Raw genomic sequence first — 26,146 nt, forward strand, 5'->3', positions numbered from 1 at the left:
ATGTGTACGCCAAGGAACTTAGAACTTTCCACCTTCTCCACTGCTGTCCCTTCGATGTGGATGGGGGGTGCTCCCTCTGCTGTTTCCTGAAGTCCACGATCATCTTTGTTTTGTTGATGTTGAGTGAGAGGTTGTTTTCCTGACACCACACTGAGTGCCCTCACCACCTCCCTGTAGGCTGTCTCGTCGTTGTTGGTAATCAAGCCCACTACTGTTGTCGTCTGCAAACTTGATGATTTGAGTTGGAGACGTGCATATCCACACAGTCGTGGGTGAACAGGGAGCACAAGAGAGGGCTGAGCATGCACCTTTGTGGGGCCCCAGTGTTGAGGGTCAGCGAAGTGGAGATGTTGTTGCCTACCTTCACCACCTGGTGGCGGCCCGTCAGAAAGCCCAGGACCCAATTGCACAGGGCGTGGTCGAGACCCAGGGTCTCCAGCTTGATGATGAGCTTGGAGGGTACTATGGTGTTGAATTCTGAGCTGTAGTCAATGAACAGCATTCTTACATAGGTATTCCCTTTGTCCAGATGGGATAGGGCAGTGTGATGGTGATTGCGTCGTCTGTGGACCTGTTGGGGTGGTATGCAAACTGAAGTGGGTCTGGAGTGGCCGGTAAGGTGGAGTGGCCGGTAAGGTGGAGGTGATATGATCCTTGACTAGTCTCTCAAAGCACTTCATGATGACAGAAGTGAGTGCTACGAGGCGGTAGTCATTTAGTTAAGTTTGCCTTCTTGGGTACAGGAACAATGGTAGCCATTTTAAAGCATGTGGGGACAACAGATAGGGAGCGATTGAATGTGTCCGTAAACACACCAGCCAGCTGTTCTGCGCATGCTTTGAGGACACGGCTAGAGATGCCGTCTGGGCCAGCAGACCGTTATAGATGTCGGTTGCGCAAGCCAGTTTTTACTTAATTTATTTTTTAAAGCATCTTAGCGTTGACAAAAAAGGTAGTTTTCTAATTAATGCCGGATTCAATAGTTGGAATTGTAAGAGTTTTTGCTCTGTCCCTTTCTCTGTTGTCATTTTAATGGAATCCATAAAGAACAAAATCCTGTCCTCAAAAAATGTACATCAAAAGGTGCAAAGTTATGGGCAAAGACATGAGACATCCACATCAAATAAAATATTTTTCTTAAATATGAAATACTTTTTGTGCTGTATTAATTTACCATCCTTACAAACCACTTAATGTAAATGAACATTATTGTATTGTATATAGGCTGGTCATCTAGGTTTGTACCTGTAGGCTTTCCATCACCATGAAGAAAAACAATGACCAATACAGTGTTTGAGTACATTGAGACATCAAGTGGTTTGTGATGATGTGATGTGGCTCAGTTGGTAGAGCATGGCGCTTGTAATGCTAGGGTTGTGGGTTCGATTTCTACGGGGGGACCAGTATGTAAATGTAAACTCACTACTGTAAGTTGCTCTGGATAAGAGTGCCTACTAAAATGGAAAAGGAATGAATAGACGATTTCTGTTTTCACATAAGTTGCATTTGCAAAGTATTTCAAGAATCTGGAAAACTTATATCAAGCAAGTAATTTTTATATTCCTCAAGTATTATCAGAATAACTGTTTTGTACCGATAATTATCAGACGCCAATTACAAATGCTGGTAAACATTCAAATACATAAAAAAATAAATAAAAATACAAATTCTGAAAAGCAGTGCACTGGGCCTTGTATTAACGGACCGATATAGATGCCTTTAGCGCGGGCAATTCCAATGCCAGGGTCATGGGTTAGGTTCCTGCTGCACTAACTATTCTATAAGAGGTAATGCTAATGGCATGCAGACAACCTGGGTTCAAACCCAGATGGTAACACAATTATGCAACCTTAATTTTCTGTGGAGACTTTCAGCATGTACCCACTATAATTCTGCACAACCACTATTGATAGAGGTGTGAAAGTATCTTGCAGAGTCTGCCACAGACACGCACATTTTTCAAGTTTCATGGAGTTGGGATGATTTGGAAACAAGTCTGACTTTGTCATATCCCAGTTGTGTAAAAAAAAAAAATATATATATATATATATATATATATATATATATATACTGTCTTTTTTCATGAAAAATTTGTCAATTAAATTTGATGAGGACCTCCTTACAAAATAATAAGGTATTGAAATTGTTTGCTGTCCATAGCTTTTCTGTCAAAATTATAACTAGATTCTATATTTTGTAGTCTGATGTTGATCATCATCCATTTACCCCATTGTCTTTTGGGGAGTGCATGCAACTCTTCAATCTAGATAAAGTCCCTTCCCATTAGATCAGGGGTGTCAAACTCATTCCACGGAGGGCCAAGTGTCTGCAGTGTTTTTTTCAATTCAGACCTAGACAACAAGATGAGGGAAGTGACCTTAATTCACACAAGGGTGGTGCGATATCCCTCAGACACTCGGCCCTCCATGGAATGAGTTTGACACGTGCATTACAATGTCCCAGGGTATTTTGAAATATGCCAGGTATGATTTCCAATACCATACCAATACCGATTTCCAATTCTTTTAAAGGTATGATTTTCAGAAGGCTACTAATTTGGATACCACCCAATCCATATTTCCAATGGCTCTGTGTTTTCTGACATGGAAGTATTGGAGAGAGAGTCATTATCTTGTGGGGTGGGGTGGTTCTAATATTTTATATTTAATATCTTTAAAGTCAGTCATTCTTTCACTCTCTCTCATTCTCTCATTTTCTCTCACTATCTCCTGTTTTTTCTCTCTCTCTGTATCTACCTTTCAAGTACATTTACTGGTTACCTTGGGTCTGTGTAATGGACACAGTGTTTGAAATTCAGTGAGAGAGCTCCTGCATGGGACTCAATCAACTGCAGCTAATGAGCGAATATAAGAGTTCTGTGTCCGAGAGAGAGAGGGGTGCGGAGTCATAACACAGCACTTGTTCAACTTCACTACAGCATGTCCTTCCCATTGATTAGGCTGGGTCAGCTTTACCTTGTTTTTAGGGCAGAATTGTATATTTATAATCTAAGTCTTTAACTCAGGTTTACGATACGGATACATACGACCAATGTACAAACAGGCTATGTAAGTGGTAACAAATACATGGACAGTCATGGGACTTCTACGAGATGTTTCTGTGTTTGTTGATAAGCACTGCACTCATGTTAAGCGGGTGCGTTCTTATAGGCTACCTAGACATTTTTTTTCGCCTCTCTCTGCTCCTTTTCCCCTTGTTGCACACTTGCTCTCTGTTTGGAGCAGATAATCTCACTCTCGCAGAAGAACATGTTCAGTGCAGATATGTGATAATGAGCAGCCTGCTATATGACGATCCACATCAGTTTCCCTTTGAGAAATTGCTATGATTGTAAAAAGAATTGGCTTGTATACATACCACTGGAATAGAGTTCTTGTTTTGGCCTGAACAAATGGATACAAAGTACTTCTAGAATTCAAAATTATACATTCAAAAATAAAGTATATTTTATATGGATGGAGTATAGTGGATTCTAGTATTCATAAATGTTTATGATTGTAATTTGTTATGATGTGAAATCTACTGCTGTTTGATGCAGTGTTATGTGTCCTGTTCCATTGCAGTGTTGTTGACAGCATACCCCCCCCCAACCCACAAACCAAACACTGGCCAGAGGCAGGTTGGTCATAAGAACCTCATGCGCTCTGTTGACCAGACTAAATGCAAACGTTCAATTTGGTCATGTACGAGTGTCAGCCAACAATGTTATGGCACTCTTAGTCAGGGATACACCGACTCTGTACACCTTAATGGGTGTGTACCTATTGTTGTATTGAGAAAGCTCTACTATTCAGCTGTTCTGATGTCTTGATTTGCAGTATGACATGAGGGTTTCTGATGCAGTGTATGAATCATGTACGTCAGATGTTCGTCGATCTGCACATTAAAAAGCGATACTGACTGATAGGTTTTGATTCGGTGCTTGGTAGCACATTCCGGCATATAGAATTATCAATGGTTGCTGTTGGTTATTATTTTTAGAGATCGACAGATTAATCGCAATGGCCGATTTTTTTAATTAGGGCCGATTTTCAAGTTTTCATAACAATCGGTAATCTTTATTTTTGATTACATTGCAATCCACGAGGAGACTCCGTGGCAGGCTGGCTACCTGTTACGCGAGTGCAGCAAGGAGACGAGGTAAGTCGCCAAGTAGTATTAAACTTATCTTATAAAAAACAATCAATCTTAACATAATCACTAGTTAACTACACATGGTTGATGATATTACTAGCTTGTCCTGCGTTGGATAAAGTCAATGTGGTGCCTGTTAATTTATCATCAAATCACAGCCTACTTTGCCAAATGGGTGATGATTTAACAAAAGCACATTCGCGTCAGGGTATATGCAACGGTTTGGGCTGCCTGGCTCGTTGCGAACTGTGTGAAGACCGTTTCTTCCTAGCAAAGACCGTAATTAATTTGCCAGAATTGTACTTAATTATGACATGAGGCTGTGTAATGTAACATAAATATTTGGACTTAGGGTTGCTACCCGTTCGATAAAATCCGGAACGGTTCTGTATTTCACTGAAAAAAACGTTTGGTTTTCGAAATGATAGTTTCCAGATTGACCATATTAATGACCTACGGCTCGTATTTCTGTGTGTTTATTATATTATAATTAAGTCTATGATTTGATAGAGCAGTCTGACTGAGCGGTGGTAGGCAGCAGCAGGCTTGTAAGCATGAATTCAAACAGCACTTTCCTGCGTTTGCCAGCAGCTCTTCGCAAGGCTTGAAGCACAGCGCTGTTTATGACTTCAAGCCTTTCAACTCCTGAGATTAGGCTGGCAATACTATAGTGCCTATAAGAACATCCAATAGTCAAAGGTATATGAAATACAAATGGTATAGCGAGAGAGTGCTATAATAACTACAACCTAAAACTTCTTACCTGGGAATATTGAAGACTCATGTTAAAAGGAACCACCAGCTTTCTCATGTTTTGAGCAAGGAACTTAAACGTTAGCTGTGTTTTTGCATTATTTAAACCAAATTGAACATGTTTCATTATTTATTTGAGACTAAGTTTATTTTATTTATGTGTTATATTAAGTTAAAATAAGTGTTCATTCAGTATTGTTGTAATTGTCATCTATCTCTCTAATCTCGTCCAATTAATCGGTATTGGCTTTTTTTGGACCTCCAATAATCGGTATCTGCGTTGAAAAATCATAATTGTTCGGCCTTATTTCCATTTGACATTAAATGTGATCTCTGTAGCTGTTGGCTCTGTTATGGAGCAGAAAGATCGATTGGCTCTCTTGTTTGAACAAGACATGGCTGAGGTGTTTGGCCAGCTTTGGACAAGTTCAGCACAGACTTCTCAGGTGCAACCCAACTCCTTGAACATGGCTCAATATGCACACAAATGTTTTATGTGAATTAATGTATCTATTTACATTGTTTGTGTTTTTGACCATCCCCAAATTGAAGCGATGGATCGTTTGACAACTATAATGAACCATGATTGAAGTGTTGGTTTCTTGCTTTTTGTTTAATAAACAATGGCATGTAGACAAGGGACTTTCAATCTTGAATATTTAATATGTTTGTGACCACAGTGGAGCTGCTTGGTATGGTGAGTGAAGACGACAAGATGTTCCAGTTGAAAGTATGGCGATCAATAGTATTTGTGTCTGTAGGCCGAGGGTTAGCACTAGCAGCCAGTCCTTCAGAAATTCGTGCTGAACCTGGCAGTGTTGTCAGTGAAGTATGGGACAAAACTCACACACAGACACACACAAACCTAGACATATGGGTTGTGATGCAGGACACACGCACTAACTAACCTTGGATGTTGGTGAATAATGGGGTTTGTATTTCGCCGCTGTACCCTGACAGTTTGCCATGACGCAAGGCACCAGGTCTGTGTTAATAATAGGAACATAGTTGTCAGCAATGACATGGGGAATTTACGACTTGCTATCCATGTGATGCCCTTCTATATATTTCATATTTACTGGCTGTCTACATGGGCTAGAGAAGTGAATTATTATTTATATATCCGTAAATAGATCATTAATCTGTTGGTTATCGCTCAATATTGTTTATGCTCCATGCTACTGGCAATTCCAAAACAACCGAGTATTTCTTGGTGAGTTCCTGCAAATTTCTTAAGGTCTGCTGTTGTGGTGGAGGAAAGTGTTTTTTTTTTTTTATTGACTGAATCACTGGACAGTTGTTTACACCATACTATTACTGAACAAAAATATAAACGCAACATTCGGTTTCAAAGATTTTGAGTTACAGTTCATATAAGGAAATCAGTCAATTGAAATAAATTCATTAGCCCCTAATCTATTCATTTTCACATGACTGGGAATAAAGATTTTTTTTTTAAATTAAAAGATAGAGGCGTGGATCAGAAAACCGGTCATAGATCCAGGGTGACCACATCTCCTTCGCATAGAGATTATCAGGCTGCTGATTGTGGCCCGTGGAATGTTTCACTTCTTTTCAATGGCTGTGCGAAGTTGCTGGATATTGGTGGGAACTGGAACATGCTGTCGTACATGTCGATCCAGAGCATTGCAAACTTGCTCAATGGGTGACATGTCTGGTGAGTGTGCAGTCCATGGAAGAACTGGGACATTTTCAGCTTCCAGGAATTGTGTACAGATCCTTGCAACATGGTGCCATGCATTATCATACTGAAACGTGAGGTGAAGGCGGAGGATGAATGGCACGACAATGGGTCTCGGGATCTCGTCACGGTATCTCTGTGCATTCAAATTGCCATCAATAAAATGCAATTGTGTTCGTTGTCCGTAGTTTATGCCTGCCCACACGGAACTTTGACAACAGCAAACCGCTCGCCCAAACAACGCCATACATGTAGGCTGCTTGGATGTATTGCCAAATTCTCTTAGATGACATAGGAGGTGGCTTATGGTAGAGGAGTTAACATTTAATTATCTGTCAACAGCTCTGGTAGACATTCCTGTAGTCAGCATGCCAATTGCACGCTCCCTCATCATGAGATGCCTGTGGCATTGTATTGTGTGACACAACTGCACATTTTAGTGGCATTTTATTGTCTCCAGCACAAGGTGCACTTGTGTAATGATCATGCTGTTAATCAGCTTTTTGATATGCCACACCTGTCAGGTGGATGGATTATCTTGGCAAAGGAGAAATGCTCACTGATAGGAATGTAAAAAACATTTTTTTTACATTTTGTGGAACATTTTCTGGGAGCTTTTATTTCAGCTCAGGAAACATGGGACCAAAACTTTACATACTGCGTTTATATTTTGGTTCTGTGTATTTATCCACAATTTATAATATTATGTAACTTATGTGCCCAAATTAGACGTTAAGAGTTTCACTGTGGAGTAGTGGTGTAAGAAATAGACTTCATTATGGTATTCTGCCACGTCTTGCCTTTTGACTCAATAAAATTATTGTTGTATAAAGTCTATCCCGGTAGGCTATTTTATTGCATAATATATTCTGCTTGGCAGTTAAATCAATCAGAAATGGTTTGAATGGTATCTGAAGCTTCCCTATATGAATGGACTAGGATAATTCTTTAGTTTACAGAACTTTGTTCTCACACAGTCCGGACGGGGGGGAGGGGGGTGACAATGTTGGGATGGGCTGAGGGGTTTCCATGTCAGGAAGTGCAGAGGGCTTTCCATGTCCTCCACCATGAGTCACATGTTTCCACTGCACCCTGGCAGCCCATTGAGTGTTCATTGTTACATCTGTGAGAGTGTTGTATTGGGGAGTTAAAGAAAGAGGGAGGGAGAGTGTGTTGAGGTGCGGAGAGAAAACAAAGGCCTGTAGGTAACAGGGATTTCGCTGGTCTGCAGTGACAAAGACGAAAGGTCCATTCATATTAAAACAGAGTGGGATGATTTAAAAAAAAATAATTGTCACTTGTGTGAATAAGAGTTTGGGCAGTCTGGCCTCGAGTCGGATGCATTTTTACCCAGAATGTTATTTTTTATCTGCCGACCTGCTATCACGCTGCATTTGTGCACGCCGCAGGTGACCATAACTTGGACCAATGTATTTATTTGATCTAACTTTTATTTTATCAGGGAGTCCTACTCAAATCAAATGTTAGTCACATGCACCAAATACAACAGGTGTAGACCGTACAGTGAAATGCTTACTTACAAGCCCCTAACCAACAATGCAGTTTCAGAAATATGAATAAGAAATAAAAGGAACAAGTAATTAAAGAGCAGCAGTAAAATAACAATAGCGAGACTATATACAGGGGGGTACCGATACAGAGTCAATGTGCGGGGGCACCGGTTAGTCGAGGTAATTGAGGTAATATGTACATATAGGTAGAGTTATTAAAGTGATTATGCATAGCTAATAACAGAGTAGCAGCAGTGTAAAAGAGGGGGTGGGCAATGCAAATAGTCTTGGTAGACATTTGATTAGATGTTCAGGAGTCTTATGGCTTTGGGGTAGAAGTTGTTTAGAAGCCTCTTGGTTCTAGACTTGGCACTCCGGTACCGCCTGCCGTGCTGTCGCAGAGAGAACAGTCTATGTGGGGTGGCTGGAGTCTTTGACAATTTTTAGGGCCTTCCTCTGTCACCGCCTGGTATAGCGGTCCTGTATGGCAGGAAGCTTGGCCCCAGTGATGTACTGGGCCATATGCACAACCTTCTGTAGTGCCTTGCGGTCGGAGGCCAAGCATTTGCCATACCAGGCAGTGATGCAACCCGTCAGGATGCTCTCGATGGTGCAGCTGAAGAACCTTTTGAGGATCTGAGGACCCATGCCAAATCTTTTCAGTCTCCTGAGGGGGAATAGGTTTTGTCGTGCCCTCTTCAGGACTGTCTTGGTGTGCTTGGACCATGTTAGTTTGTTGATGTGGACACTCAGAAACTTGAAGCTCTCAACCTGCTTCACTTCAGCACTGTCGATGAGAATGGGGGTGTGCTCGGTCCTCCTTTTCCCGTAGTCCACAATCATCTCCTTTGTCTTGATCATGTTGAGAGAGAGGTTGTTGTCCTGGCACCACACGGCCAGGTCTCTGACCTCCTACCTATAGGCTGTCTCGTCGTTGTCGGTGATCTGGCTTACCACTGTTGTGTCATCGGCAAACTTAATGATGTTGTTGGAGTCGTGCCTGGCCATGCAGTCGTGGGTGAACAGGGAGTACAGTAGGGGACTGAGCACGCATGCCTGAGGGGCCCCTGGGTTGAGGATCAGCCTGGCAGATGTGTTGTTACCTACCCTTACCACCTGGGGGTTGGCCCGTCAGGAAGTCCAGGATCCATTTGCAGAGGGAGTTCTTTAGTCCCAGGGTCCTTAGCTTAGTGATGAGCTTTGAGGGCACTATAGTGTTGAATGCTGAGCTGTAGTCAATGAATAGCATTCTCACATTGGTGTTCCTTTTGTCCAGGTTAGAAAGGGCAGTGTGGAATGCAATTGAGATTGCAGGATCTGTTAGAGCGGTATGCAAATTGGAGTGTTTCTGGTGTAATGGTGATGTGCGCCATGGCCTGCCTTTCAAAGCAGTAGGTGCTATGGTTCGGTAGTCATTTAGGCAGGTTACCTTGGTGTTCATGGCACAGGGACTATGGTGGTCTGCTTAAAACATGTTGGTATTACAGACTCGGACAGGGAGAGGTTGAAAATGTCAGTGAAGACACTTGCCAGTTGGTCAGCTTATGCTTGCAGTACACGTGCTGGTAATCCATATGGCCCTGAATGTTGACTGAGACCAAAGTCTATTTTACAGATGAGCCCTGAATTACAAAAGTTCACATCAAATACAGAAATAAGAGAACAAACTTGGGTCTGAAGGAAGATATGTTGAGGGGTCCCGAGTGGCGCAGCGTTCTAAGGCACTGCATCTCAGTGCAAGAGGCGACACTACAGTCCCTGGTTCGAATTCAGGCTGAATCACACCTGGCCGTGATTGAGAGTCCGCGCACAATTGCCCCAGCGTCGTTTGGTTTGGCCGGGGCATTTTTTTTTTTTTTACAAATTGCAAGTGCCGGGCTGTTATAAGTTGACGCTTTTGTTTTCCCGACTGAATTGTGTTTAAATTCAGCTTAAGCCCCGCCCCCTCTCTAGCTCTTCATTCTTATGAGCGAGAGAGAGGGCGCTCATTATCTTTCCTTAAAGACACCGCACACATTATATATCACAGCTGTATCTCACTCACACTGTCTGACTTTATTACAAACCTGTGATTGTAGCATGATTCCTCCCTGCAGACCAAGGAAATTCAATCAGATGGATCATTTTAGATTTGTACAGTGCCTTGCAAAAGTATTCGGCCCCCTTGAACTTTGCGACCTTTTGCCACATTTCAGGCTTCAAACATAAAGATATAAAACTGTATTTTTTTGTGAAGAATCAACCACAAGTGGGAAACAATCATGAAGTGGAACGACATTTATTGGATATTTCAAACTTTTTTAACAAATCAAAAACTGAAAAATTGGGCGTGTAAAATTACAAGGTGTAACTCTTATACTGACATGGAATTGATCTTGTAGGAGAATTGTCCTTTTTCAATAATAATGAAAGTAAAGTAATCACATTTGTACTTAAAAGACATGGGCTTTTCATTAGGATAGTTAGATGGCTGCTTAACACTATGTTCAGATACAGCTATGAAGCCATGTCAAACAGAAAAAGGACACTTTTTCATACCAAGAGTAGTAAAAGAGCCCTGTATGAAACAAAGCTGTGCACCTGGCCTTAGTTGTGTTGTTGACTGCAGTGCACCTGAACAATGCCCCTCTTTCCTCTGCTAGGATTCAATGGTAACATGTAGATGTGAATTTTGGGGGGGGGGGGGGGGTATTCTGATCTAGAATTGAACCCATGTCTCTGTGACTCAGTCCAACACCTTAGTCATTACCCCAAGAGGCTCAAACCTCATGGCGAGGTTCCTACTTTGTTCTTAGTTGTACAAGTTACTTTCTACTTAAAATACCCCTTACTTTGTAAAGAATTGGTGTCAGAAGCATTCAACTTCTGACACCAATGCAGCTAATTTGGGAATAGCCTGACTGGAACTCAGTCATGGGTCTTTGCAACTGTCGGTCAGACGCCTTAGTCATTGCGAAAAGGCTCAAACCAGTCAAGTTACTAGGTTTTGTACGAAGGTCGCTACAATGGCACACCCACAATTGAACCTGTGGTTACTTTTGAAGTTGAAAACATTTATATAACACTACTTCACAACCCCGCAATTTTTTTGTTTGTTGATAAGATAAGGAGGTAGTAGGCTAAGGCATTAAGTGTTTCTGAGCCGTGTTCTTCAATCACCACAGACGAATCACAGTGATCATTATCAAGGCTGCGTAGGAGGCACAACAACATATTTTCTGTCAGATTTTCCCTATTGAGTCCACATCCTTATTTAGTCGTTGGGAAGTTCAGTGTTGTCGGTAAGATCTTTGCATAGAATTCCTGTTGATCAGCTAGAATTCAGCTGCCAGAACTCCACACTCATCACTATCTTGGCTCATTTTCTCTCTTTTTTTTTTTTTTTTTTGCTTCTCTACTCTGATCGGACACACAAGCGAAGAGGGAAAAAAGCATTAAATTCTCTTTTGATAAGAGAAAGTGGGATGATTTTAGGTTTGAAAAATAGGTTGGGAACACCTCACCGTATCCATAAAGGGAATGCCGTCACCGAGTAGTAAGGCTGATGTCAATGCTAGCCCTGGGGAGTGGCAGCTGCAAGACTCATTGAAAGTCCTTCATTTCTAAGCTGAGAACTCTGAAGCAAGCAGACATGCCATCTTTCGGGGAACGCAAATAGGCCAAACCCTTTTAATCTTATCCCTCAACAACATCAAGACCGATTGCACAGTTCATACTGATCCAACCTGAATTCGTTTATTGCTCAGTCAATCTAGGGCATGACTGTACAAGTGCTAGGAACTCTGAAACAGGCTACACTGTGTTACTACTCAGACAATGTATGAATCAATAGCTCTGTTTATAACTGTCATGGGCCCTTTGTCCAGATCTTGCCCCCATTCTGATTGTGACATCTTTAGACCGATTTCGACGATTAAAAGACACATTGTGATATGATTGTGATCAGATCTTCCTGACCACTTCCGGAGGTAGTCGGTCACACGGTGCCTGGATATCAATCAAGTGTAAACCGATCTAGATCAAACCATTTTAATCATCATTATACTGGTCTCTATTCACTAATGGCATTAGTAATTATCTTTAAAATAAATATTTAGAAAATCTGTCAAATGATTTGCATACAGGGAGACACCAGCTGATCTGGTCACAAAGAGACACATTTCACCACAATACAATGTGTAGAGTGATTGGATCATATTGATTAGATATCGAAACTCATGTTAGTGCAGGGTGTCAACAAAACTAATGACTGAATAATATGGCTGAAGTAATGTGGTGACATTCTTCAGGGAAGCATCACATAGCAGGCACCAATGATTTCAACTATTTAAAAACGTCAACACTATTGAGCTATTTTAGACCCCACTACACTGCTTGTTCAACTATGCCTTTAGATAATAATGCATTGTCCATGTAAAAACTGATCTATCTTTTTTTTTGTTCTTGTCATAATTATTTTGTGCAAATTAGCACTATCTGTGGGATTAGATGTCAACTTAAATCAAATTGTATTTGGCACATGCGCTGAATACAATGTGAGTAGACTTAAAGGTGCTACACAGGATTTATTTTCCTGTGTAGGTACATTTTTATCGTTGTAATTTCAGAAAATGTCCATAATATATAGAGCATTTGGAAAATATTCCGACCCCTTGACTTTTCCAGTTTTGTTCTTCCTCCAATCGACACACACTACCACATAATGACAAAGAAAAAACAGGTTTTTAGAGTTTTTTTGTAAATGTATAAAAAAATAAAAACACTAATTACATTTACATAAGTATTCAGACCCTTTACTGAGTAATTTGTTGAAGCACCTTTGGCAGTGATTACAGCGTCGTCTTCTTGGGTATGACTCTACAAGCTTGGCACACCTGTATTTGGGGAGTTTCTCCCTTCTCTGCATATGCTCGCAAGCTCTGTCAGGTTGCATGGGGAGTGTCGCTGCAAGTCTATTTTAAGGTCTCTCCAGAGAGGTTAGCTCGGGTTCAAGTCCGAGCTCTGGTTGGGCCACTCAAGGACATTCCGAGACTTGTCCTGAATCCACTCCTGCTATGTCTTTGCTGTGTGCTTAGGGTCGTTGTCCTGTTGGATGGTGAACCTTTGCCCTAGTCGGAGGTCCTGAGCACACTAGAGCAGGTTTTCATGAAGGATCCCTCTGTACTTTGTTCAGTTAATCTTTGCCTCAATCCTGACTAGTCTCCCAGTCCCTGCCACTGAAACACATCCTCACAGCATGATGCTACCACCATGCTTCACCGTGGGTATGGTGGCAAGTTTCCTCCAGACGTGACGCTGGGCATTCAGACCAGAGAATCTTGTTTCTCATGGTCTGAGAGTCCTTTAGGTGCCTTTTGGCAAGCTCCAAGCAGGCTGTCATGTGCCTTTTACTGATTCAAAGTAAAAATGCATTCATCAATGTGCAGGGGAATGAGGTAGATATGTACATGAAGGCAGGGTAAAGTGGCTAGGCATCAGGATAGATATGATTGTAAAAAATGTGTGTGTTTTGTGTTGTTGGTATGCATGTGTATGTGCATATGTAGTTTATGTGAATGTGTGTAGTGTGGAGCGATTAGTGCTTTTTGAGGTGAGGTAAGTTTACCCTCTTTCTACTGTAGTCCATGATCAGCTCGTTGGTCTTGCTGACGTTGAGGGAGAGGTTGTTGTCATGGCACCACACAACCAAAGTCTCTGACCTCCATCCTGTAGGCTGTCTCATCGCTGTCGGTGATCAGTTCTACCACGTTGTGACCGATGGTGTTGGAGTCGTGCGTGGCCACAGTCGTAGGTGAACAGGGAGTACAGGAGGGGGTTAAGCACACACCCCTGACGAGCCCCCCATATTGAGGATCAGTGTGGTGGTGTTGCCTACCTTCACGACCTGGTCCCGTCAGGAAGTCCAGGATCTAGTTACAGAGGGAGGTGTTCAGTCCCAAGATCCGCAGCTTGGTGATGAGCTTGGTGTTGAACGCTGAGCTGTAGTCTATGCACAGCATTCTCAGTTATTTCCCCTCTTGTCCAGGTGGAAGGGGGCATTGTGAAGTGCAGTTGAGATTACGTCATCTGTGGATCGGTTTGGACGGTATGCGAATTTGAGTGGGTCCAGGGTGTCTGGGATGATGGTGTTGATGTGTGTCATGACCAGCCTTTCAAAATACTTCATAATTACAGATGTGAGGTTACCTTGGAGTTCTTGGAAACAGGGACAATGGTTAGAGCATGTGTCAAACTCATTCCATGGAGGGCCAAGTGTCTGCGAGTTTTCGCTCCTCCCTTGTACTTGATTGATCAATGAGGTCACTGATTGGTTAGGAACTTCCCTCACCAAGGGCTGCAGGGTAGCCTAGTGGTTAGAGCTTGGACTAGTAACCGAAATTAATCTTTTCACATGAGTTCCAAATATCTCTAACTGTCGCCCCGATCGTAAGTTGTTTCATGCACATGATGTCAGAATGCACTCACTGTTCCAAAATGTGATTTACGCAACAGAACAGTTAACACGCGCTGCCTCCTAATTATCTATAGGCTATGTTTCAACTTGCCAATGTGAAATAATTTTCTAACGACATTTTTGAAACAAGGTGTGTTCCACCTCCTCATTCGTTCACATTGAAGTAGCCCATTTCACTGTTGCGGACAATTTATATTTGAGGCTTAACTGAGCTGGACAAACTTCCCTCTTCGAGGAGAGCCCTTCCCCCATTTTTCCCGCACATCAAGTATGCTGACATTTGCGCAGTCTTGCAGGAACTGGCACATTTTCTGGCTGGTGCTCACGCTATTTTCCTTACAAATAATAACGTTGGACATGTGTGCGTTCCTATCTTTATATCATGTTTCTACTGTAGCATACATGTATGTATGGAGCATAATGTATTTACAGTTTTATTCACATGTTTTCAAGTTCTGGTGACAAATAATGCATTCCGATTATTGCATAGATTGTAATGGACACTGTGTGTGTGTGTGTGTGTGTGTGTGTAAAATAACTTTTTGAAGGTTAACTAACTAGACGTTCTAAATAACCATTCTAATCACACCGGTTTGAGTTTATGCTGCAGGGACCACTGTAGAATGATGTCACCTGTTTGTCACCTTGTCACCTTGTTAAAAGGTTAATTTCACACATTGAATGGAAGTAATGAAAACCAGTATACTCTCGGCCCTCCATGGAATGAGTTTGACACCCACAGGAAAGAGCAAACCTTCATTTTTGGTTTACACATCCTATGAATTCACTCTTCATAATGGATGAAGCACATGTGTAATACATTTATAATGCCTTCATATGATAATGTTACCTTTTTCTCTGTGACAAGAGACAGTTGAGATCATTGAAGCCAGTACATGACATTTCCTTTGTGTCTGGCTCTTCTTGAAATGTCATTGCTCTTTGAGTTTGATTGATGGATGTCTTTGCCAGTGTCTGCTTACCATGTCTCTGTCACCTTCTGTCACGCATTGTCGGTCTCTGGGAGGATTTTTCTGTTATTGGCTGTTTGTGGACACTAGTTCACAAAGCAGGTGAAGACCCACACTGGGTTTGGACTAATATGAGGGGAAACACTGTTTCCCAACCGAAGATGAAAAGCTTTGGATGTAATTCCAGTGCTCCGTTACATCAGACAGACACTTGATAGAAGAAGCCACTCCATAACTGTGCTATAAAAATATTTGTGGTCAAAAGATAGAAAAGGGTCATGGAAAACATCTACCAGAAAGTCTAGAAATACATTAAAACACTAATGTTGAAGTAATGACCCCAACCTAATATCAGCACTTGTATTTCGTTTTGGAGAAATGATTTGCCTTCTGCAAGTTTAACTACATTGGCATGTGCCTTTTTAAAAATTTATTTATTTATGTATTTATTTATTTCACCTTTATTTAACCAGGTAGGCTAGTTGAGAACAAGTTCTCATTTGCAACTGCGACCTGGCCAAGATGAAGCGTAGCAATTCGACACATACAACAACAGAGAGTTACACATGGAATAAACAAAACATACAGTCAATAATACAGTAGAACAAAAGAAAACAAAAGTCTATATACAGTGAGTGCAAATGAGGTAAGTTAGGAAATAAATAGGCCATGGTGGCGAAGTAATTACAATATAGCAATTAAACACTGGAATGGTAGATTGGCAGAAGATGCAGGTAGAGATACTGGGGTGCAAAGGAGCAAAATGAATAAATACCAGTATGGGGATGAGGTAGGTAGATACAGTGCCTTGCGAAAGTATTCGGCCCCCTTGAACTTTGCGACCTTTTGCCACATTTCAGGCTTCAAACATAAAGATATAAAACTGTATTTTTTTGTGAAGAATCAACAACAAGTGGGACACAATCATGAAGTGGAACGACATTTATTGGATATTTCAAACTTTTTTAACAAATCAAAAACTGAAAAATTGGGCGTGCAAAATTATTCAGCCCCTTTACTTTCAGTGCAGCAAACTCTCTCCAGAAGTTCAGTGAGGATCTCTGAATGATCCAATGTTGACCTAAATGACTAATGATGATAAATACAATCCACCTGTGTGTAATCAAGTCTCCGTATAAATGCACCTGCACTGTGATAGTCTCAGAGGTCCGTTAAAAGCGCAGAGAGCATCATGAAGAACAAGGAACACATCAGGCAGGTCCGAGATACTGTTGTGAAGAAGTTTAAAGCCGAATTTGGATACAAAAATATTTCCCAAGCTTTAAACATCCCAAGGAGCACTGTGCAAGCGATAATATTGAAATGGAAGGAGTATCAGACCACTGCAAATCTACCAAGACCTGGCCGTCCCTCTAAACTTTCAGCTCATACAAGGAGAAGACTGATCAGAGATGCAGCCAAGAGGCCCATGATCACTCTGGATGAACTGCAGAGATCTACAGCTGAGGTGGGAGACTCTGTCCATAGGACAACAATCAGTCGTATATTGCACAAATCTGGCCTTTATGGAAGAATGGCAAGAAGAAAGCCATTAAAGATATCCATAAAAAGTGTTGTTTAAAGTTTGCCACAAGCCACCTGGGAGACACACCAAACATGTGGAAGAAGGTGCTCTGGTCAGATGAAACCAAAATTGAACTTTTTGGCAACAATGCAAAACGTTATGTTTGGCGTAAAAGCAACACAGCTGAACACACCATCCCCACTGTCAAACATGGTGGTGGCAGCATCATGGTTTGGGCCTGCTTTTCTTCAGCAGGGACATGGAAGATGGTTAAAATTGATGGGAAGATGGATGGAGCCAAATACAGGACCATTCTGGAAGAAAACCTGATGGAGTCTGCAAAAGACCTGAGACTGGGACGGAGATTTGTCTTCCAACAAGACAATGATCCAAAACATAAAGCAACATCTACAATGGAATAGTTAAAAAAAAAACATATCCAGGTGTTAGAATGGCCAAGTCAAAGTCCAGACCTGAATCCAATTGAGAATCTGTGGAAAGAACTGAAAACTGCTGTTCACAAATGTTCTCCATCCAACCTCACTGAGCTCGAGCTGTTTTGCAAGGAGGAATGGGAAAAAATGTCAGTCTCTCGATGTGCAAAACTGATAGAGACATACCCCAAGCGACTTACAGCTGTAATTGCAGCAAAAGGTGGCGCTACAAAGTATTAACTTAAGGGGGCTGAATAATTTTGCACGCCCAATTTTTCAGTTTTTGATTTGTTAAAAAAGTTTGAAATATCCAATAAATGTCGTTCCACTTCATGATTGTGTCCCACTTGTTGTTGATTCTTCACAAAAAAATACAGTTTTATATCTTTATGTTTGAAGCCTGAAATGTGGCAAAAGGTCGCAAAGTTCAAGGGGGCCGAATACTTTCGCAAGGCACTGTAGATGGGCTGTTTACAGATGGGCTATGTACAGGTGCAGAGATCTGTAAGCTGCTCTGACAGCTGGTGCTTAAAGCTAGTGAGGGAGATGCGAGTCTCCAGCTTCAGAGATTTTTGCAATTCGTTCCAGTCATGGGCAGCAGAGAACTGGAAGGAAAGATGACCAAAGGAGGAATTGGCTTTGGGGGTGACCAGTGAGATATACCTGCTGGAGCGTGTGCTACGAGTGGGTGCTGCTATGGTGACCAGTGAGCTGAGATAAGGCGGGGCTTTACCTAGCAGAGTCTTGTAGATAACCTGTAGCCAGTGGATTTGGCGACGAGTATGAAGCGAGGGCCAACCAACGAGAGCGTACAGGTGGCAATGGTGGGTAGTGTATGGGGCTTTGGTGACAAAACGGATGGCACTGTGATAGACTGCATCCAATTTGTTGAGTAGGGTATTGGAGGCTATTTTATAGATGACATCCCCGAAGTCGAGGATCGGTAGGATGGTCAGTTTTACGTGAGTATGTTTGGCAGCATGAGTGAAGGATGCTTTGATATACGAAGCCGATTCTAGATTTAAATTTGGATTGGAGATGCTTAATGTGAGTCTGGAAGGAGAGTTTAAAGTCTAACCAGACACCCAGGTATTTGTAGTTGTCCACGTATTCTAAGTCAGAGCCGTCCAGGGTAGTGATGCTGGACAGGCGAGCAGGTGCGGGCAGTGATCGATTGAATAGCATGCATTTAGTTTTACTTGCCTTTAAGAGCAGTTGGAGGCCACGGAAGGAGAATTGTATGGCATTGAAGCTCGTATGGAGGTGTCCAAGGAAGGGCCAGAAGTATACAGAATGGTGTCGTCTGCGTAGAGGTGGTGCAGAGAATCACCAGCAGCAAGACTGTCAGAGGTCCGGACAGCAGTCCCTCCGATTTGACACACTGAACTCTAAGAGAAGTAGTTGGTAAACCAGGCGAGGCAATCATTTGAGAAACCAAGGCTGTCGAGTCTGCCAATAAGAATGTTGAGTCGAAAGCCTTGGCCAGGTCGATGAATACGGCTGCACAGTAATGTCTCTTATCGATGGCGGTTATGATGTCGTTTAGAACCTTGAGCGTGGCTGATGTGCACCCATGACCAGCTCTGAAACCAGATTGCATAGCGGAGAAGGTATGGTGGGATTCGAAATGGTCAGTAATCTTTTTGTTAACTTGGCTTTCAAAGACCTTAGAAAGACAGGTTAGGATAGATATAGGTCTGTAGCAGTTTGGGTCTAGAGTGTCACCCCCTTTGAAGAGGGGGATGACCGCGGCAGCTTTCCAATCTTTGGGAATCTCAGACGATACGAAAGAGTTTGAACAGGCTAGTAATAGGGGTTGCAACAATTTCGGCAGATAATTTTAGAAAGAGAGGGTCCAGATTGTCTAGCCCGGCTGATTTGTAGGGGTCCAGATTTTGCAGCTCTTTCAGAACATCAGCTATCTGGATTTGGATAAAGGCCTTGTAATTTCATTACCAAAAACTCACATATCGTAAAGTTTTTTTTCTTTTTTTTTTTCGAATTTCTCTCCCTCATGAGGAGGAAGGATAATGAAAGTTCACAGAAGTAACAAGTAAAAGTAGACCTCAAAGTACTCATACCCCATTACCTTTTTTTTCCCCACGTTTTGTTGTTACAGCCTGAATTTAAAATGTATTCCATTTTGTTTTTGTGAACCTGGCCAACACACACTACACTAATGTCAAAGTGGAATTATATTTTTAGACATTTTTACAAATGACATTTTAAAGCTGTAATGTCTTGAGTCAATAAGTATTCAACCCTTTTGTTATGGCAATTCTAAATCAGTTCAGCTGTAAAAATGTACTTAAGTTGCATGGATTCACTCTGTGTGCACAATATTTAACAATATTTTTTAATGACTACCTCATCTCTGTACTACACCAGTGTTTCAAAATGATTGAAGCAACATCCCAAAAATATGGAACATGAAAATATATATCTGCAGAAAATATACATCTGCAGAGGTGCACTTTGAAGATGCTAAGACCGTTTACATTTACTTTCCCTCTACAAACAAAACAAGTAATTCATAGAAAAAACAGACTACCCCATAGTAGAATAGTTTATCCATTTCCCTAGTCGGCTTGTTGTTTTGTGTTCAATGCAAGCGAAATACTCCTCTCAAAGAGCGTTCAACTCAACTTTTTTTGAGTGACTTAAATTGTGATTAGACAGATTACATTTTTAGTTGAGCAAGAGTAGTGGCAATTCTCCCTTGGCGTTGACACCATGTGTTAATAGGCAAAAAGGGGGCATGTATGTTGACATTAGAGGTCGACCATTTATGATTTTTCAACGCCAATACCGATTTATTGGAGGACCAAAAAAAGCAGATTTAATTGACCAATGTGTGTGTGTATATACGTGTGTGTGTGTGTGTGTATATATGTATATGTATGTGTGTATATATGTATGTGTGTATATATATTTGTATTTGTAATAATGACGATTACAACAGTACTGAATGAACACTTATTTTAACTTAATATAATACATCAATCTATTTAGTCTCAAATAAATAATGCATAAACAAATTGTTGGAGAATAAAGTAAAAGTGCAAAATTTGCCATGTAAAGAAGCTAACGTTTAAGTACCTTGCTCAGAACATGAGAACAGCTGGTGGTTCCTTTTAACATGAGTCTTCAATATTCCCAGGTAAGAAGTTTTAGGTTGTAGTTATTATAGGAATTATAGGACTATTTCTCTCTATACCATTTGTATTTCAGTAACCTTTGACTATTGGATGTTCTTATAGGCACTATATTATTGCCAGCCTAATCTCGGGAGTTGATAGGCTTGAAGTCATAAACAGCACAATGCTTGAAGCACAGCGAAGAGCTGCTGGCAAATGCGGGAAAGTGCTGTTTTGAATGAACTCTTACGAGCCTGCTGCTGCCTACCACCGCTCAGTCAGACTGCGCTATCAAATCATAGACTTACTTATAATATAATAACGCACAGAAATACGAGCCTTAGCTCATTAATATGGTCAAATCCGGAAACTATAATTTCGAAAACAAAATGTTTATTCTTTCAGTGAAATACGGAACCGTTACATTATTTTATCTAACGGGTGGCATCCCTAGGTCTAAATATTGCTGTTACATTGCACAACCTTCAATGTTATGTCATAATTATGTACAATTCTGGCAAATTAATTCCAGTCTTTGTTAGGAAGAAATGGTCTTCACACAGTTTGCAACGAGCCAGGTGGCCCAAACTGCTGCATATACCCTAACTCTGCTTGCACAGAACCCAAGAGAAGTGACACAATTTCCCTAGTTAAAAACTTCTTAGGGCTGCAATCCCGTTAACGGGATTGATATGACAACAGCCAGTGAATGTGCAGAGCGCCAAATTCAAACAACAGAAATCTTAATTATAATTCCACAAACATACATGTATCTTATACCATTTTAAAGGTAATCTTGTTGTTAATCCCACCAAAGTGTCCGATTTCAAATGGGCTTTACAGCGAAAGCACCACAAACAATTATGTTAGGTCACCGCCAAGTCACAGAAAAATTCAGCCATTTTTCCTGCCAAAGAGAGGAGTCACAAAAAGCACAAATAGAGATAAAATTAATCACTAACCTTTGATGATCTTCTTCAGATGACACATAGGACTTCACGTTATGTTTTGTTCGATAAAGTGCATATTTATATCCAAAAATCTCATTTTACATTGGCATGTTATGTTCACTAGTTCCAAAAACATCCGGTGATATTGCAGAGAGCCACATCATTTTACAGAAATACTAATTATAAATGTCGATGAAAATACAAGTGTTAGACATGGAAATATAGATACACTTCTCCTTAAGTCTACCCCCTCCTTTTTCGAACATTCTGTTAAAAATCGCGCAACATTTCAGCGTCCTGCTACTCATGCCAGGAATATAGTATATGCATATGATTAGTATGTGTGGATAGAAAACACTCTGAAGTTTCTAGAACTGGTTAAATTACGGCTGTGACTATAACAGAGCCTGTGTTTCATCGAAAAGCGCAAGAAGAACTGGTCACTGAAAGCTGAAAATAATATCCATGCGCCACTTTCATGTATTGTTTAAAGGACACCAAATTAACAGATTCCACACGATGTCGCCATTGTCGTCATTTTCCTGAGAGTTATTTCTTAGTCAAACAAAGGAAAGACATTCCATTTCTTCCGGTCTCCGACAGGATGTTTTGGAGTCGAGATTTTCAACCATGATTTGAAGACATGGAGCTATTGAATACACATCGCCCCGTGATCATTTTGATAGATTATAAACGTTTACTAATACCTAAAGTTGGATTACAAAAGTATTTCGAAGTGTTTTGTGAAAGTTTATCGTCAACTTTTTTAATTTAAAAAAATGACGCAACGTTTTGAAACAATGTTTTTTCTGAATTACACAGTTTCCATAGATGGCTATTTTGGGTATATATGGACCGATTTAATCGAAAAAAAGACCCAATAGTGATGTTTATGGGGCATATAGGAGTGCCAAGAAAGAAGCTTGTCAAAGGTAATGAATGTTTTATATTTTATTTCTGCTTCTTTGTGTAGCGCCGGCTACGCTAATTATTTTGTTTACGTCGCCTTCAGGCATTTTGGGGTGTTGCATGCTATCAGATAATAGCTTCTCATGCTTTCGCCAAAAAGCATTTTAAAAATCTGACTTGTTGGCTAGATTCACAACAAGTGTAGCTTTAATTCAATACCCCGTATGTGTGTTTTAATGAACGTTTGAGTTTTAACGAGTACATTTAGCATTTAGCGTAGCGCATTTGCATTTCCAGGTGCCTACTTGAGACGTCTGCGTCTCAAGTAGGATCAACAGGTTAATGCAACCGCTGTGTCAGATTTCAAAGAAACTTTACGGAAAAAGCAAACCTTGCAATAATCTGAGTACAGCTTTCAGACAGCAAAGCAGCCAAAAAGATATCCACCATATTGGGTAGTCAACATTAGTCATAAATAGTATAATAAATATTCACTTACCTTTGATGATCTTCATCAGAATGCACTCACAGGAATCCCCGTTCCACATTAAATGTTTGATTTAGTTCGATAATGTCCATTTATCCAAAATCCAAGGTCATGAAGCGCGTTCCCTAGTTGCAGACGAAATGTCAAAAAGTTCCGTTACTGTCCGTAGAAACATGTCAAACGATGTATGGAATCAATATTTAGGATGTTTTTAACATTAAACTTCAATAATTTTTCAACCGGAGAATTCGTATGTCTGTAGAAAAGCAACGGAACGAGAGCTAACTCTCTCGTGACCGCGCCTTAGAGCCTGTGGCAATCTGCCAGACACCTGGCTCAAACAGCCCTTATGAGCCCCCACTTCACAGTAGAATCCTCAAACAAGTTTCTAAAGACGGTTGACATCTAGTGGAAGCCTTAGAAGTGCAACATAACCAATATCCCACTGTGTATTCAATAGGGGCTGGGTTGAAAATTGACCAACCTCAGATTTCCCACTTCCTGTTTGTAATAACTGTTTGGATTTCTTCTCAGGTTTTTGCCTGCCATATGAGTTATGTTATACTCGGACATCATTCAAACAGTTTTAGAAACTTCAGAGTGTTTTCTATCCAATACTAATACTACTATGCATATATTAGCAACTGGGACTGAGGAGCAGGCCGTTTACTCTGGGCACCTCTGGGCACCTTTCATCCATCTACTCAATACTGCCCCTGCAGCCATAAGAAGTTAAAATAAATTCATGTTAGAAGGGCAATATTAACTAAATATGCAGGTTAAACAAATATATATACTTGTGTATTGATTTTAAGAAAGGCATTGATGTTTATAATTAGATACACATTGGTGCAACTTTTTTCGCGAATGCGCTTGCTAAATCACTTCAACAGGCACTGCATCGATTAAATGCAACGCAGGACAAGCTAGATAAACTAGTAATATCATCAACCATGTGTAGTTAACTAGTGATTTATGTTAAGATACGTTTAATTCTAGCTAGCAACTTACCTTGGCTCCTTGCTGCACTCGCATAACAGGTAGTCAGCCTGCCACGCAGTCTCCTCGTGGAGTGCAATGTAATCGGCCATAATCGATGTCCAAAAATGCAGATTACCGATTTGTTATTAAAACTTGAAATCGGCCCTAATTAAATCGTCCATTTCGATTAATCGGTCGACCTCTAGTTGACATAATTGTAATCCAAACCCAACCCTCATGTAAGTCGTGATGAACTCTCAAAACATTTTAGACGAGACGGACTTCATGATTAAAATGGTACTATTATCACTTTGTAGTACATTTTGAAACTAGAATATGATATCAATACCATAATGGCCACATTGGCCATTTTCAAAAGGAGAATTTGCTTTTTTGATTCAGTCGCTCTTTGATTTGGATTTAAGATTTTTTTGGAAAACGTGGTCACACCAAAAAACAGATTTTACTGTCATTCTGTTACCAAACTTTACATATGCACTGTTCGAGTAAATGTGTTTTTGTACATTTTTCTGGGGAAATCGTTAAAAGTAGTCCTTGTGCATAGAGTTCTATGGTTTGTTTAACTTTGCAATCAATGTTTTTTTTTTGTTTTGGCATACTTGTAAAGTGAAAAATCTGAGTCTGTGTCATTCTGTTACTGTGAGGTGCCCCAACACTGATTCTGCTTTGTGAAATGGTCCTTAGCGGCAAAACACTTGCTCTATTTATTGAATTGCCTTCACAACAAGTTCTAGTTTTAGAAACTGTAATTTACAAAGATTGGAGTTTTGAGATTTCTATATAAAGTGCACAATTCCTCTCCCTAAGTGATGATGTTTAGGTGTTTTTCGTTGCCGTAAGTGGTTTATCTGGATATCTGAAATCGGTGGTTTCACCATCCTTTTCCTTCTTCCTTCCATGATAGGTTTCCAGGAAGATGCGGCTGTGAGCTTGCTGATCCTGTGGGTCTTCACCTGATCGTGACCATGGGGATATGGCCGGGGGGTGTCCGGGCCTGCATTGCAGGCCAGGAGAACTGCTCTGCCAACAATGAGTCCAAAGACTACTGTTACTCAGCCCGTATCCGCAGCACCGTGCTTCAGGGCCTACCCTTTGGAGGGGTCCCCACAGTTCTTGCGCTGGACTTCATGTGCTTCCTGGTGAGTCTGCCTAGAGATCTGTCTTGCCTGTATTTCAAATAGATTCCTAGCTCCCATTCCAGTGCTGCAGGTTTCTCGCTCCCCTGTAGTTAATTTATTGATTTGTCACTGATTCATTGGCCAGAGATTCTACTTACCTGGGATCCCAGGTCTGTGTACAACAATACTTTTGACCTGAAGGTGCGGATTTGAGAAAAGGGGTCCTAGTGACGTTATGCTAACCTGCAATGATCACATAGGTATACAGTTTCTATGTGTGTGTGTACAGTACCTTTGGAAAATATTCAGACCCCTTGACTTTTTCAACATTTTGTAACATTACAGCCTTATTCTAAAATGGATTAAATAAACATTTTTCCTCAACAATCATATACAATACCCCATGATGACAAAGCGAAACAGAATGTTTTGCAAATATATATATTTTTTAAAACGTATACTATTCAGACCCATTGCTATGAGACTCCAAATTGAGCTCAGATGCGTCCTGTTTCCATTGACCATCCTTGATGTTTCTACAACTGTGGTAAATTAAATTGATTGGACATGATTTGGAAAGACACACACCGGTCTATATAACATCCCACAATTGATAGTGCATGTCAGAGCAAAAACCAAACCTTGAGGTTGAAGGAATTGTCCGTAGAGCCCAGAGACAGGATTGTGTCGAGGTACAGATCTGAGGAAGGGTACCAAAAAATGTCTGCGGCATTGAAGGTCCCCAAGAACACATTGGCCTCCATCATTCTTAAATGGAATACATTTTGAACCATCAAGACTCTCCCTAGTGCTGGCTGCCTGGTCAAACTGAGCAATCGTGGGAGAAGGGCCTTGTTCAGGGAGGTGACCAAGAACCCGATGGTCACTCTGACATAGCTCTAAAGTTCATCTGTGGAGAATCTTCCAGAAGGACAACCATATCTGCAGCGCAATAAAGCCTTTATGGTGGAGTGGCCAGACAGAAGCCACTCCTCAATAAAAGGCACCTGATAGCCCGCTTGGAGTTTGCCAAAAGGT

At 41.0% G+C, this 26,146-nt stretch overlaps 1 protein-coding gene across 5 annotated transcripts in view; it reads left to right on the plus strand.

The window, feature by feature from the left end:
• LOC110493827 (mechanosensitive cation channel TMEM63B) overlaps positions 1–26,146 on the plus strand; it is a 103,157-nt gene that overhangs the window by 7,005 nt on the left and 70,006 nt on the right. For 4 of the 5 annotated variants that reach the window (XM_021568331.3, XM_090204947.1, XM_021568328.3 and 1 more), the window contains exon 2: positions 24,895–25,129. In XM_021568331.3, the coding sequence (XP_021424006.1) occupies positions 24,956–25,129 (174 nt within the window). In that variant the 5' untranslated portion in view covers positions 24,895–24,955. Of the gene's footprint in view, positions 1–22,385; positions 22,525–24,894; positions 25,130–26,146 lie in introns of those variants that run through there. The other variant, XM_090204948.1, reaches the window with a different exon arrangement.

The sequence above is a fragment of the Oncorhynchus mykiss genome, chromosome 17 (assembly GCF_057628025.1).
Source record: "Oncorhynchus mykiss isolate SJ-2025 chromosome 17, ASM5762802v1, whole genome shotgun sequence".
NCBI classification, from domain to species: Eukaryota; Metazoa; Chordata; class Actinopteri; order Salmoniformes; family Salmonidae; genus Oncorhynchus; species Oncorhynchus mykiss.